The 15,203-nt window shown below is 36.3% G+C and overlaps 1 protein-coding gene across 1 annotated transcript in view; it reads right to left on the bottom strand.

The window, feature by feature from the left end:
• SLF1 (SMC5-SMC6 complex localization factor 1) overlaps nucleotides 1–15,203 on the bottom strand; it is a 42,625-nt gene that overhangs the window by 25,889 nt on the left and 1,533 nt on the right. The window contains exons 4-7 of the mRNA XM_042823019.1: nucleotides 12,099–12,342; nucleotides 8,944–9,106; nucleotides 2,808–2,939; nucleotides 1,762–1,815 (exon numbers count right to left, since the gene is read on the bottom strand). Coding sequence (XP_042678953.1) covers nucleotides 1,762–1,815; nucleotides 2,808–2,939; nucleotides 8,944–9,106; nucleotides 12,099–12,342 — 593 coding nt within the window. The remainder of the gene's footprint in view (nucleotides 1–1,761; nucleotides 1,816–2,807; nucleotides 2,940–8,943; nucleotides 9,107–12,098; nucleotides 12,343–15,203) is intronic.

Raw genomic sequence — 15,203 nt, 5'->3', positions numbered from 1 at the left:
AACTCACATTTATTTCAATTTTATTAATCGTGTATGCACTATAAAAATCTTCTCATTATTTCCTTTGGAAATAACAGTTGCAATCATACATTTGCAATGTTAATTATGTGCAAACAGCACATCTGAAAAACAATCATAAAGAAAGTATTTAAGAGGTGTGAAGATGACTTAGCATTTTGTACAGGTACAAGCCAAGGTGACAATCTGATGATTGTACCAGCAGGTCCTCCTACCTCCTGCCTGAAACTTAGAATTCTTGAAAGTTCTGACACTAGAAAATAAAGACGTCATTCACACATTATTTGTAAAGTATACTAAAAAAAAACTCAAGAAAAACAATTCTCTTTTGGGAGACTTTGATGAAAATTATGCACTATCTTTAAAACAGGAAGAAAGTGCAGAATGAATTTTCATCTTATTTAAGGTGTAAGGAAGGACAGAAAACTGGGGAGGTGGAGTTTTTACAGTAATAGGAAACACCTTTTGCAGGACCTCAATATTTTGTAAGCTGTGTACAAAGCTGCTTTGGTTGGCAGTGTGGCTGATGAGGAACTAGCAGTTTCCTGCATAGAACTACTAGTACAAGCACTAATACTATGAGCAGAAGTGGAAAACCAAGGTGCTTATCAAAATAAGCTCTGTAAAGCAAAACGCAGAAGAGAAGCTGTCAAAATATATTAAAAAATACAGAGAAAGTGAATGATAGCGGAACCAGCAAAGCTGAATATAATACATAGCTCTAATCAGTTAATTTAGTTTGCAGATTCTTTCTTTTTTTTACTTTTCCAATACAATTTGAAATACTCACTGGAATCATATTAGAGCAGTGTTTAACAGATTTAAATATACTACCAATAAAAGACCCACACTGAATGCAAAGGCTAGCAATAGATATTCCACAAAGCAATAAAAACCAGTAACATATACATATTATACAAATAATTAGTATTAGATTAAAAAAATTCAAATTAAAAATTATATTGGGTGCAGAATAACAATTTATTTTCAGAAGCATTATGAAATCTAAACTTTTATTGCCTCATAAACTCACTAAACTAAATATTAACATTGCAGTGTAGGACAATAATAAAGGAATGTTGGTGCTTATGTTTAAAAATTTTTTTTCCTCCCCTTCAATAGAAAGAAATTAAATAAAAAGGGAATTCTGTGAAGGCTGGGACTTCATTTCTACATCAAGTAACTAAGTACCTAGTATGGATGAAAATGAGTCTTCAGCTACAGAAAAATGCACCAACCTAATAGATATGCTTTAAGTATTTCCCATTTTTAACCTCTACAGTGATAGAAGTACTGAGAGAGAATGTTTCAACAAATTTATTTAAAGAATTCATTTTTAGTCTTAGAGATAGAATAGGGAATATTTTCGAAGTATTTATTAAGTATTTATTTACTTCAGATAAAGCAAAAACTTAATAAAACCTGGTGCTGACCTTACTCGATTTATGATACATATTTGGCTGAATGTGAAGAAAAATGACAAATGAACTAAATTGAACAATTCTACTCTTCCATCCTCTGCCTCTCTCTCTTCATGAGAGGTAGGCAGTAGTCAGTACTGAACAATAGACTGGAACAATAAACAAATTAATCAGTATCCCATAATGTTCTTAACTTTTCAGTAATTTGAAAACACTTCACAAACTATTTCTTCAATAGCAAATTTCACGATAGAAGAGTGTTTACCTAACTTCAATACAAAATTTCATAAGTGCAACACATGCTCTTTGCAAGAATCCTTACCTTTGGACTGCACTTATTCAGAAAGTCTTTATGAGCAAACTTCTGTTTTGCAGCCTACAAAACAAGAAAAATTCAACCTGTACAATGGATATTGGTAAACAATCTATAAATAGTGCATAAAAAGAAGACCAAAAGACAATTTCTTAAAAAATACATTTTTTTAAATATTCAACAAAACAACCTATTTGTATTTATCTTTTTAAAATTAAGATGGCAAAATCAAGAAACGGGGGACTGATATATGGTCAGTTTTTCTCCTCAGTTTTCCTGTTATTGTCTGCTTCGTTTTTATGCATTTGTTACGTTACTTTTATTAGTCTTATTACATTTGGTCCACTTAACCATTTGAAAGTAAAAGTACTTTCAGCTTTTCAGTGACAAAATATAAACCCTGAATACCCTTTACAAATCGCCCAGAATGTGTATTAGGTGCAAGGATGCATTACTATTCCTGTTACATCCAGTTATGGCTCACTGCTACAATGTTATTAACTCTTATTTCCAGAGAAAGTCCTCTAGGAGACAGTGTCCTTAGGACTGTAATTACTCTCTTCGGACATAACTACGTAATAGTTGAAGAGAAAATAATCTGTTAAGAGGTACACCTGTGATAAACTTGCACTGATTTTGGCTGTGGTGGATTCCTTTTCTTTGTAACATTTTATAGCATACTATGATGTAGTGAATTTGTGACCAAAACAGGGCTGAGAGTGTACCTGAGTGTTAGCCCTTGATGAACAGTGCTAGTACAGTGTCCAGGTCTATTTGGCTTCTTTCACTGCCCTGCCAGCAAGAAGACTGGGGAATTACCGAGATTTCGAAGTCTACCACATCTTCCACACATCTACACCTCCCAATTACCACTATTAAATTTTATTTTGGTTAACTGTAGATGTAGTAAATAAATAGTTCTTAAAAAGCATTATTACTACAAAAGATGGTCAAATACCTAGTTAATTAGCTCAACATCTATACTGAGGGATAAATTTCATTATATATATTTCACAATTTATGGTAACAAAGTATAAGCTAAATGTCAAACTTACCTCAACAAAATACATATGCTTTATCACAGCATTTTTCATTTCAATAAGCTGCATATTAGACTTGTTTCTGTCAGTTTCTTGTGCTGGCAGAAAACCCTTAATTTGGGCAACTTCAGTATTTTGTATATCCTTCTATGCAAAGCAAAACAAAACAAAACATCACTTTTTAATTTCAAAACTGATGCTTTTAATTAGCTTTTATGTAGTGAAATATTTTCTTACATTCTATTGTAAAATCATTGTTTACATGCATGCTTATTCAAATTTGAAGGTTAATACTATGTGACACACAAACAGCTGTGGAAACACATCACTGATGTCATAGGCAGTTACAGCATGAGAACTACCAATGGAAGTTATCTGCCTAATTGACTTTAACTCTGGCCCCATCTGTGCTATTGAAACAAGAGCTATTTCCATAATAATTCCCTTTCAGGACTTTTCAAAAAATAAAACCTCATCTTTTCTATTAGTTGTTAGTTTTAAGGATGTACATACAAAGCTAGTAATTCGAATTTTAGAAGTTGTAGGGTCATTTATGTTAACAGACTAAGAATAAAACAGCTTCTTCATTTTAGGCTGCTTAGAATTTACATAGTTAGATTTTGATAGCAAGGACGTCTGCAGATGTGGCCACTGAGAGAGCAGACAGAAAAGGAGCTGCCCCTTATTAGATCAGAGCCAACTCCAGCTGCTCCTATAGGGAGGACCTGCTGCCGCCAGAGTTGAGTCCTCAGAGATAACATATTTAAGAAAGTGGAAAACTAACGTGAAATGTCAGCTAAGAGAAATGGGGCGAGAAACAAGACAGAAGAAATCCTACAAGGACCAAGGAAAGTGCACAAAGAGGGCAGGAGGTGCTCCAGGAGTGAAGCAGCAGCTCCCTACAGCCCAAGAAAAGCCTATGGTGAAGCAGGCCGTCCACCCACAGCCTATGGGCACTGTGTAGTGCAGATAGAATCACAGAATTCAAATCTCCAAGCGCAGCCCATGGAAAAGCCCATGAAACCTCCTATCAGGAACTGCAGCCTATGGGGGACCCATGCTGGAGCAGCTTGTGAAGAACTGCATCCTATGGGAGGGTCCTCAGGGGTGTGAAGAGAAAGAACAAGAGAAACAAAACATTACAGTCTAAACACAATCCATGCTCCCTACCCACCCACACCTCTAGAGAAGAGGCAGAAGATTCAAGAATGAAGCTCTATGTGAGAAGAAGGGATGAATGGGGTGAAGGTGTTGGCTCATTATTTTACTCTATTGTGTAGGTTGCTCCAAAAGTAATGCTTCCTCTTAACTTCCATGGAAACTACAACAGATGCAAAGAGCACAAGAAGACTATTTGATAAAATTCTCAACTACAAAACACTATTTTTCAACAGACACCACCATTAGCTATACATTTTCACCAGTGATGAACAAGAGCCTGCCTGCTCATAACAATCTGCACCAGTGGAGGTGACCCACTGCCACCACTGCTGAGACACACCACTGTGTTCACACCTCACTCTGCTCACACTCACTGTTTGAAGTCCATCAATGTTCCTCAAGCATCAGTGTAAGCGGGTGCCATTTTTTACACATGGAAAAATTCAATGTCACCCCTTTGCTTCCTTTGCATTTCCATACCAGATGCTATTCTGTCAGACTGCCCCTCTGTTCCCATCTGTCACACAGCAACAAAGAAAGTGGGAAAGTTCTACCTTTACTGCCATACCACGAAATCTATCTCTGATGTTGTGAGTCAAATTAATAAAATAGGAGGCATTACTTTCAGAGCAGCCCTAGTAATTGGCAAGAAATCAAATCAGTCTTCTTTAAGTCAAGTGTGTTTGTGACAGTAACTGGTGTGTGAAGTACTGGAAAACTGGTTTAAAGAGTTTGACGAGCCAAGGATAAGTGAACTACTCTGACAAATTAACTAGTCTTTACTTCCTGTGATACCTTATGCATGTTGTTTTCAACACATTTCTAAAAATACTTGTATTTAGATAATTTATAGTTCCATCTTGACAAAGCGTTATAAATTATATAGCACAGCCAACAAAGCATTTTAAAGTCTGTATTTAAACATAAGGATAGTGCACTAAAATCATGCATATGCTTTAATATCTTGAACCAGTAGAAGCAACACCTTAACAGATTGAAGACACTCACACAGGTTATTTTAACACCAGAGTTACAAGGTAGATATTTTAGAACAGATACTGAAACACAGAGACAAAACAAAGCATTGTTTAAAAAAAAATCAGAAACCATCTGAATGCCTATGACTATATACAGCTCCACTTGAAAAAAAAAAATAAAAAATCATGTTGCTTCACTCAATTTAACATCTGATTTCAGTGCTAAACCATAGGACATACGTCTGTGTGTTTATGAGGAGAGTATTTATTTCTCATAGAATTAGCAGTGAAAAAGCAGGACTACAGATTTACAAAGCTGGAACATTTTACGTTAAGTCCTAATAAAATATGTGCCAAGTATTTCTAGAAATGAAAAAAAAAAAGAGATGCTCATAACTCTTTTTGTTAGAGCCTAAGACACCTGAACAAGTGTTGTACCTATGTTTACCCCTTGTCTTTTTAAGAGACAAAATGTCATGGCAGTTTTCTGAATTCTCAAGATGCATTTAAATAGAAACTGGTGTTCTCTAAATCAAGTTTATTGAGATCTAGGAAAAAAAGAAATCTGTAAATTAATAGATGTGTTAAGATGGAATACTATTATTGCACATCAGATGAATTCAGGGTTCACAGCAAGAAAGAAATTATTCTCACTGTGATCAGTAGAAGGTGAGACACGCGTAAGTACTGGACACACACTTCCTACATCAAATGTCTATTTTAGCAGAGAGCTATCATAGCTGAGAGCTGTCATACTGAGTAATTTCTCCAAACAAGTTTCAGTAAGAGAGTATGACACTAGACTGAGCTCCCATGTGGATGTGTGTTTTAGTCAGTACGTAAACACCAGGATTCTTTTACCCTTTTTTTGCCCTTTTGTAACAGCTTCATTCATCATTGAAAAGGGAAGAACAAAATATATGCTTTGATCTGAAGAATGTAAAGCATTTTTGGAAGTAGATGCTGCCCAATCACAAAACACAGGTTTAGCATCTACCTATTTGCAAGGGCAACATTTTCCTCTTTAGCAGTTCCTTCTAATCATCCGCCACTGAAGAACTATAAAACTGTAGGATTTTTTTTTCAGTCCTTTGAGTATTTCTAAGACAAAATGTTAAGAAATTCCGCATAGAGCATGTGACTCTCCTGTTGATAAACTATCTCCTGAGAGACGCAAATACGTGACACCTCTAATGGCATTATAAATGTGACCTAAATGAAGGGCCTGAAAAAATGGAAGTGGGAACTGTGAACTGTGAGTGTACAGAATTTCATAGAACATTCAGTGCAATTCTGTGAAAAAGAAAGATTGGTTATCTCTTTTGCTTGTACACACCTTTGCTGATATTTGGCTTTTTCCTAAGTTCCTTTCAAGATAGTGTTTTCCTCAAAACCTCAGTGCTTTTTTTCTGTACTTAAGATATACTGGAAAATCTATCTATTGTGTAAGCCCAAAACTATTGCACAAGCCAATTATTTTGTGCCAAAGTTGGTGATATACAAGATATACTCCCACTATGTAACTTTCAGTTTGATTTGAGAATTTCCTGATTTTCAAGCATTAAATACTGTTGATTTTTCCAAATTGAAATGTGCCAAAGGCCAGATACACATACTAGAAATCTAATACCCAACATACGTAAGGATTTCACCAAACTGAACACTACAGTTTATACAGCTTACACAGTTTGTAAAATTTAGGGAGCTAAACCTCTCTTTATTTTACTCTTTCTACAGAAAGAGCTCTGGGGAAGGACATGTGCTATACATAACTACAGAAGCTAAAGAATCAATTACTTTTTCATTTGGTCGATTTTAAACGCCCTCTTTCACATCCATTTTCCAAATAGAATGAATCCATCAACTTCTGCCAGGACACTGCTCAAAACCAGCAATTGAGTGGTCCTTCAGGAATGTCAAGCAATGGCAAATTGATCCTTTGCAGACCAGGCATCTTTAAAATCTAAAATCTAGCCTTTGTCTAGCTATTATAATGAATGAGTAGATTTTTACTCATTCATTATAATGTTGATTATTACTATACATAACACAGTGTTGGCACCACTCCTACTTTCATCAGTCTGAATTGTGCATGCCTCAGTTGAGGAATAAAGCCTGGATTTAAGAAGGAAAAAAAATACAAAATAGACCAGCAGTCCAGAATGGAAAGAATGAACACAGTAAAGAATGAGTATCAGGGTCATGGTCTCAGCCCACAAAGAATTTCACATCAAAACAGTCTGTAAAAGAGGATAATATTGGTCACAGTAAACAAAGGACTATGAATCATGAGATGCTTCTCTCAGTTTCAAAGGGGGAATAGAAAAGAAAGAGTTTTAGTGAGTACTGAGCATGTAAGAAAAATCAGTGAGCAGTATCATTTCCTCTCATAGTTCAGAAGGAATGATGAAAGACAGAATTAGGCTGTTTTTCTTGTTTTACTTTTTCATTGCTGTGAATTTAACTTATTCTGATTGCATTAGAAACTGAATGATAAATCTCACATTCTGAATAATCTTACGCTGTACTGGATATTTCACCTCGCTTTGCCATTTAGACAAAAAACTCTCTGGCAAGATGACTTTCAGTACTTTTACCTTCAAATAAGGTACCTCAATTTTTATCTAGGCCTTCATGTCTTAGCTTCTCTGTTGATGGGACTGTATTCCATGCTCTAGTACAGTTAATAGTAACTGTCCTCATACATGGAATGATCCTTCCGCATTAAGGCAGAATTAAAGGTATGTTCAGATAGCAGACCATAAAACTATTTTAGGAATCATAATTCCTGTAGAAACACACTCTGTTTTGACTGAAAAGATAATGTAGGTGAGCAACTTCTGTAAGATTCCTAGTGCAGAAGTAGTTTTGAGTGAATCTCCTCTGTCCAACATAACAGCTCTGTTAGAAAATTTATATGGCAAGCACCAACTCTTCCCAAGTCATTAGGGACTGCAAGCAAATTTATTTTGAGTTAAGAGTATCAATCTTACTATTTTACCATAGACTGTAATGTTATAAATTGAAAAGTAGAATAACTGAAGTTAGTTAACACAATAATTTATACTGAAGCATAAAGCCACTAAATCCTTATTTAAAGCCACTAAATCCTTATTTAATAGCATATGTCAAACCCAGAAAAAATACTTACACCTACACAGAAAAAAACATGTAGATGTGGCACTTAAGAGTCATAGTTTAGTGAGCATGTTGGTGACCAGTTGATAGACAGAGCTGATCACCTTAAGAGGTCTTTCCCAACCTTAATCATCCTATGACATAGACAAACAGACATAAATATACGCCTAAATGTTTTAAGTCATTACCAAAATGAGGAGAATATAAACAAAAGGTAGGATTTTTATTGTTGTTTTTTGAATAACTTTTTGAACCATTTATCTGATGGTGAACTACATTTGAACTTCATCCTGAAGTCCAATTCACTTATCCAGCAGTAATATCACACAACAGGAGTGAAGGAACACAAAGAGGAATCAGAAATAATGCCTCTTTGGTGCCATTTCTATTGGTCTGAATCAAAACACTGCTTTGAAAAGGACAGTTTTTGCATTACAGAATTACAGAATGGTCAAGCTTGAGGATACCTCTAGATCCACCTGGTTCAAACCCTCTTGAAACATGTTGCCAAGGACCATGTAGAGAATCTCTCCAAGGAGGAGATTCTACAACCTTCCCAGGCAGCCTGTGCCAGTGCAGCACCACTCACACAGTAGAAGTGCTGGCTGATGGTCACAGGAAATCTTTACTGTGCCAGTTTATGCCCACTGTCTCTTGTTCTGGCTCTGTTCTTTTTGTACTTCTCCCTTCTAGTACCTATACATATTGATGAAACCTCTCCCGTTGTCTTAGTACTTGACAGTTGATTACCTTTTATCAAATTTCAAAACATATAACACCCCCCATTATTATTAATGCTGCATCATACAATCAGTAAACCTGACATAAAATGTAATGATGGAAGTGATTTTAGGTACGTTTTTCAATTTACTTACCTCCAATAGGTAATCTCCTACATATTGCAAAGGGTAGCATTGAGCTTCAGAGAAGCATTTCTCTTTTTGCACAGGAAAAAATTTATTAAGGACGAATACATGAGTAATATCACTCTCGACATCCTGAGATGAACACACTGTTGCCTTTCCAGCTTCTAGAACTCTAAACAAACAGATTTGAAAAGACATTATTTAATGCATTTTATTCATAGTGCTTCACATTAATTTTCATAAACTACAAATATGAGAGTGTAGATATATGACATTCCCCAACTTTCACCAGGTTAAAAAACTGCTTAATAGCCATGAAAAACAGAAGGAACATACTCAACAAGGCACCTCTCTTCACAACTTAATACTATTAATTAAAACCAGTGTAAGCATCCCACATATCTGACAGAAAGCTTCACTTGTGTATTAAAAAAGTCAAATTCTTAGATGACAGCATTTGTAAGTTATTGCATTATGATATTTGATCCTTCAATTAAGAGTTGTGCTACCAGCTAAGTACCAAAAATGGAACACTGCCTTTCCGAATTATAACATGCTGTCTTCAGGATGCTGTTTGCCAACTTCACAGGCTGTTCCAAAAGCAATGCCTCCTATTTATTTCCATGTGTCATGGTTTTATAATTTTTTATTGGTATTCCACATCATAACATCATGTAGTGCACTGCAAGTTAAAGAGTTAATGCTTCAGTTCCATGGACTGCCGATAATTCCAGGTACTTTGCATTTCTGTTCAAAGGGAAAGATAAAATCTTTGCACATCACATGGCTCTCTTCTTCCTTTTCAGCTCATCCCAGCAGTGTGTGTGCTCACCTTCAGCATTACAGTAGAGCCTTCGGTTTCTTCTAGACATTCATTGTATTTATTAACTTCAATTGTACTGTATTATATTGTGTTATCTTGCATTCCAATATCATATTTAGCAAATTAACTTTCCTCCTCAGATTGTTGCTGTTTTGTTTTTAGACCCATCCCCCATCTAACTGCTCTCTCCTCTTTTCCCTTTCCTGGGCCATGGGTATATGGGTCCCTCACCCCATTAGCCATGGAACTGGGCTGAACCGCCCTGTAACTGTTGACATCGTAGAAACTACAACAGAGATACAAAGAGCACAATAGTACTATTTGATAAAGGAAATTCTCTTCTACAAAACACTCTTTTTCAGTCACTACTACTAGCTATGCATTTTCGCCAGCAATGAACAAGAGTCTGCATGCCATACTTACAAAAATGTGTATCATTGGAGGCGATCCACTGATTCAAAGCTGCTATGACAGTACTGTTGCTAGGAAAATGTTGCCTATACAGTCCATCTTTCATTGATCTGAACAGATGGAAGTCATAAGGCATCAAATCTGGACTATACAGTTGGTACAGCAGGACAATCTAGATTGGCAGTGTATTCCACGGCCTTCAAACTCGTATGGGGCCTGGCATTATTGTGTTTCAAGAGAGTGTATTCTTCTTTGGTCCAATTCTGAAAGTTTGAGCCTACACCTTACTCTCCATCATGATGTAGTAATCAGAGCTAATAGTTTGCCAGGTTCCAGGAAATCCAGAAGGATCACCCCTCTTCTATCCCAAAAGATATGCTTGCTGAGGGCTGCATCTTGAACGTTTTCTTTGACGGATAATTCACATGTTGGCCACTCCATGGACTGCAGTTTTTACTCCAGCTCATAGTGGTCACTACATCTCGTTGTCACTGGTAATGATGTGACCTGGGAAACCGCCACCTTCAGTCCTGTACTGGCTCAGTAGTCCTGAAAAACTCGCATACGTGTTCTTTCTCTTCCTGTTTGAACGTGTGTGGCACAAACTTTGTGATGATTCAATGCTGCCACCATAGCTTCCAATGCATTGAAGCTGATATTCAGTTCTGCACACTTCCCTGATTGTAATCTAACAATTTGCCTGCATGATTGAGATGCTCTTCATTTCACGGTGTGACAGCTGTGCATGGCCATCTAGAATGTGGCTTGCCTTTCATGTTTCATGTCAATGTTGCCACTGCTGAAATTCCAGCACCCAGTTCCTCACAGTGCTCAAATTCAATGTTTGGTCTCCTTAAACTTTCAGCAAGCATTGATGAATGTCAACGGATGCCATTTTTCAGTCATAGAAGAATTCGCCTTTGCTTCTTACGTACTTCTATGTCAGATACCATTTTGTCAGACTGCTCCCCTGCTGCCATTTGTCACATGGCAACAACATATAAGAGGATAGTGGTGAACAGGTTCAACCTCTACTGCTGTACCATCAATATCTGCCTGATGTTGTGGGCCAATATAATAAAATAGGAGAAGTTACTTTTGGAAGCAGCTCTACTATTATTGAAATATCAGTTTTTCCTCAAAGCTATGGTGGCTTTCATTACAAGTAATATGTGCTAAAGGCAAAAAATGTCTACCTTTTTGTGTATTCTGACAGAATAAAAGGATCCCAGTTGTTGGTGTCTGGCAAGCAGTATTAAAAAGAGACCCTCTTTTCAACCTGTCTTGCTGATGCAGAGAGAACATGGAAAAAAGATAGTCCCAAATTTCTCACACATCATTTATTTTCTATTTCCTTCATATTTTTTATCCATTCCCTTCTGAACTACCTGCATTTACACTATATCAGAAACGTTTCAATAAAAGTTAAGTCTTCAAAGCTACATAGGCTTTGCATACATTTAAAGCACATAAAACAAGATAACAGCAGTTCAGATCCTTATGTCATAGTTCAAAGCTAGCCCAGGTCTTCCAACCAATTGAGATAGTATAAGCTGTTCTGGCTACCATTTGAATGCAACATGCAAACAAAATAAAGCAATACTCTGATAAAGTGAAAGCTTATTTACCTCGTCCTATGAGGAATGTCTCTGTAAGCAGTTTACTTTACTAAAACACAATAACGCTTATTATATTTACCATTATACTAAAAGAAAACCAGAAAAGCAGTGATACCAAAGAACTTAAGGATTCTTTTTTTTTTTTTTTTTTTTCCCGTAAATTGTATGGAAGTATATTGATGAAAATGACTTGAGAGTTTGAAGAGCCAGAGGTTGTTATGGACCAGATCAGTGGGAACGGAAGAAGACCTGCTCAACCATATGATAAACATTCTATTGTTCATTTTAAACTTTAAAACAAATCCTCCTACCTTCTAATAGGTGCCACTTGTTTATAACCTTCCTTAACAGCGAGGATAACTTTCCATCTGTGGAAGGCCCCAGGAGCACCAGAGTTTTTCAGCTCTTCGCGCCATCTTTTAGGTGCAGATTGCATTTGAGGTGAATAATGGGTGTCTTTTTCAATTTTATATCCCCATTCGTATGTTGTTTCATCAAGCCATCTGCCACTTTCGGCACTATTAATTATGTACTCCTTAGTTAGTATCCACTTTCCTAAAAAGCAAATGAACTGTCAACCACAAAAGATTTTTTAGCGCAGACAAATGGCAATCAACTGAAGTTCTACTATAAAATTAACTTAAACTTCTCTTCTGCAAATAAAAAGTGGAATTACAAGTACCATTTGAAAAACTTCTTCCTATTACAAGAGTTCTCATCTTTATGCTTTAAATTCAGAAATCTCACAATACCACTGAAAAAGATCACTTTGTTTTCTTTTAATGATCAAGTACCTTTTTACCCTTCCCAGATGAACTACTTGTCTATCTGCAAATGGAAGATTTCAACTTCCCAGATTTTGTTCTTGCAAGGAATTTAGCTACCCTTTGTTTTTAATAGAAGTTGACACTTTTACAGAGTTACCTAGGCAGATCTGAGGTGCATTTGGTGCACTTCTTTGATATGTAACAATGCTGTCAAAGCGCATTTCGGATCCTTTTTTTTTTGGCTAAGGAATTAATTCAATACACTGAAGAAATATTTTGCCTCTGACAATTAAAAATAAGGAAATAAAGATTATGTTTTTAACATGCAAGCTGTTTTACTAACACCACAAGTATAGTGAATACCAATACTAGGAGGATACGGTTTTACGCATTTTTTTTTTTTCTTTCAACCTTTTCCTGTCCTCCTTTGGCTCCACCTCCTCCACCTCTCTTGTTTTACCTTCTGCATGTATGCTTCTGATACTGCACATAATGATCTTCCCCTTTTTCTCTCTGTCTCTATTCTTATAGGTTCAGATCAAGAGCTGTGGTTAAGTAACCTGCTCCTTTTTTTGAAATACTACCTACAGAAGATACTGAAAGAGAAATTGACTTGAATTATGTGAACTTAATTGGTTTTGCAGAACAGCAGGTTTGACTGGCAGAACGTCTCAGTGCACAGACGGTACTTCTATATAACCTAACACTTCCACATAACCTAGCATAGGTACCAGCACACTTCTGACTGCAACAGGTATGCTGTGCACAACCTGGATATTAAAAATCCCTTTCATTTTGAAAATTCTATCTCAGAAATTTGTTCTGCTGGGGACTTCATGAGAACTGGCATCCTTGTCAGTATTTACATTCACTAAGACAAGTTTAAATGTGATCACAGGAAAGAATTACAGTAGGAATGAACACGTTCTGTTATCAAGGGCAAGAATAATGATTATGCAAAACTGGTGCCTCTTCCAGATTAAGATGTATTAGAAGGTACATAACAAAGTTTGTAAGAGTAACATAAAAGTTTTGCATTAGCAAGTAGGTAGTGGTGTCCATTTGTTTAAATCTCCAAAACTAGAAATAGATGGATTTGATATCTAAAATGTGTAGTTTCAAGAGTTAAAATGAAATGCTAGACCAGAAATTTATCCATATTTTATTATTCTTTTATATTTTAACATTCTTTCTCTCATGAAAATGTTGGTCTATCATCTACTCTCTGATACCAGTTTGATCCGAATTTTGGACTGCTACAAGTAACAATCTATGGGTATTCCTAAATTTGAGCAGCAGTAGATGAGTAAGAATGCTTACAAATATAGCATATAAGTGTACGTATATACAGTATACAAGTGTAAACATAAAATCATTCATTTTTCAGGTATCTTTATACTTAAGTCCACATTTAGATACTTCTATCTATAATCTCCTCAATTCAAGTAAATCCTGCCCAATAACTGCTTTATCAATTTCTTATAATACAGTATGGGAAAAGATCACACTTAAACAGTCAAAAAATGAGGACCATGAAATTTTTCAACTCCTTAAAATTCTCTAAATTTATCATAAAACTCTTCCAGGGAACACATTTTAATACAAATCTTAATTAATTATCATTTTAAATGCACTTTTAGTTGCTTGACCATAGCATTTTAGCATCAGAACCTAGGTAAAAAAAGAGCAAGAGACTTGTGTCAGTAAAAAGGCAGCAGCAAGAATCTGTAGTTCTCAGTGGCTACAGTAAGCAGAAACTTTGTGATAGTGATCTTTGAACAATGAACATTGTATTGAGTTTGGTATCAAAAATCTACTCATCAGTTACGACTCTTTCCGCACGCTCCTTTCAAGTGAGCTGTTGTAGGGAAAGCATTAGGTCACAGCTTACGCTGATGATTTAGCACCTGGTGAAGGGATGTGGATGTGGCTGCTCCAGGGACTAAAGGCAACGTGTTTGTACCTGTGCTCCCCGTCCGACCAGAAAGGGTGGACACAGGGTGCAGACACTCTGGGCTCAAATAAGGGCCAAACACTGAAGGCAAAGCATATCTTGGGTCCAGGCTGCTTTCCGAGGAGTACTACATAGCCAGAGAGGGTTCAACTCTTCTCTCTGTATATAACTATTGGCCTACTAGTGACTACTTTGCCTGATATTACCAAGAACCAGTCAGAAGAAATTTCACTTCTTTGTGAACAGAGGAGCTGTTTTTAAACATTTACAATGTTTGGATAAGACTTCACGATGTAACTGATACATAAGAAACCTTTTATCTAGGCACAAGTGAAGATGAATTAAAAAAAAAAAAAAAAAAAAAGACACTGTGATATCACTTTGCAATAACGTAAAAAGGTAAATCTAAGCTTAAACACAAGAGCAGTAGAATGTGGAAAAGGTGTTTTCTGTAATTCGAAGGATCACAGAATTGTAAGGACTTCTGAAGTCCTTACAATGGAGGGGACTTCTAACGATTGATCCCAACCTCCTTGCTAAAGCAGCTTCCCTACAACTGGTCACACAGGTAGGTGCACAGATGGGTCTAAAGTCACAGAAACACAGAATGACCAGGATTGGAAGAGAGCTCAAGGACCATCAAGCTCCAAACCCCCTGCCACATGCAAGTCTACCAACCTCCACATTTAATACTA

The sequence above is a fragment of the Centrocercus urophasianus genome, unplaced genomic scaffold, assembly GCF_019232065.1.
Source record: "Centrocercus urophasianus isolate 14NV4802_14NV808 unplaced genomic scaffold, USGS_Curo_1.0 seq_21, whole genome shotgun sequence".
NCBI classification, from domain to species: Eukaryota; Metazoa; Chordata; class Aves; order Galliformes; family Phasianidae; genus Centrocercus; species Centrocercus urophasianus.
This window is presented reverse-complemented; position numbering and strand designations above follow the sequence as displayed.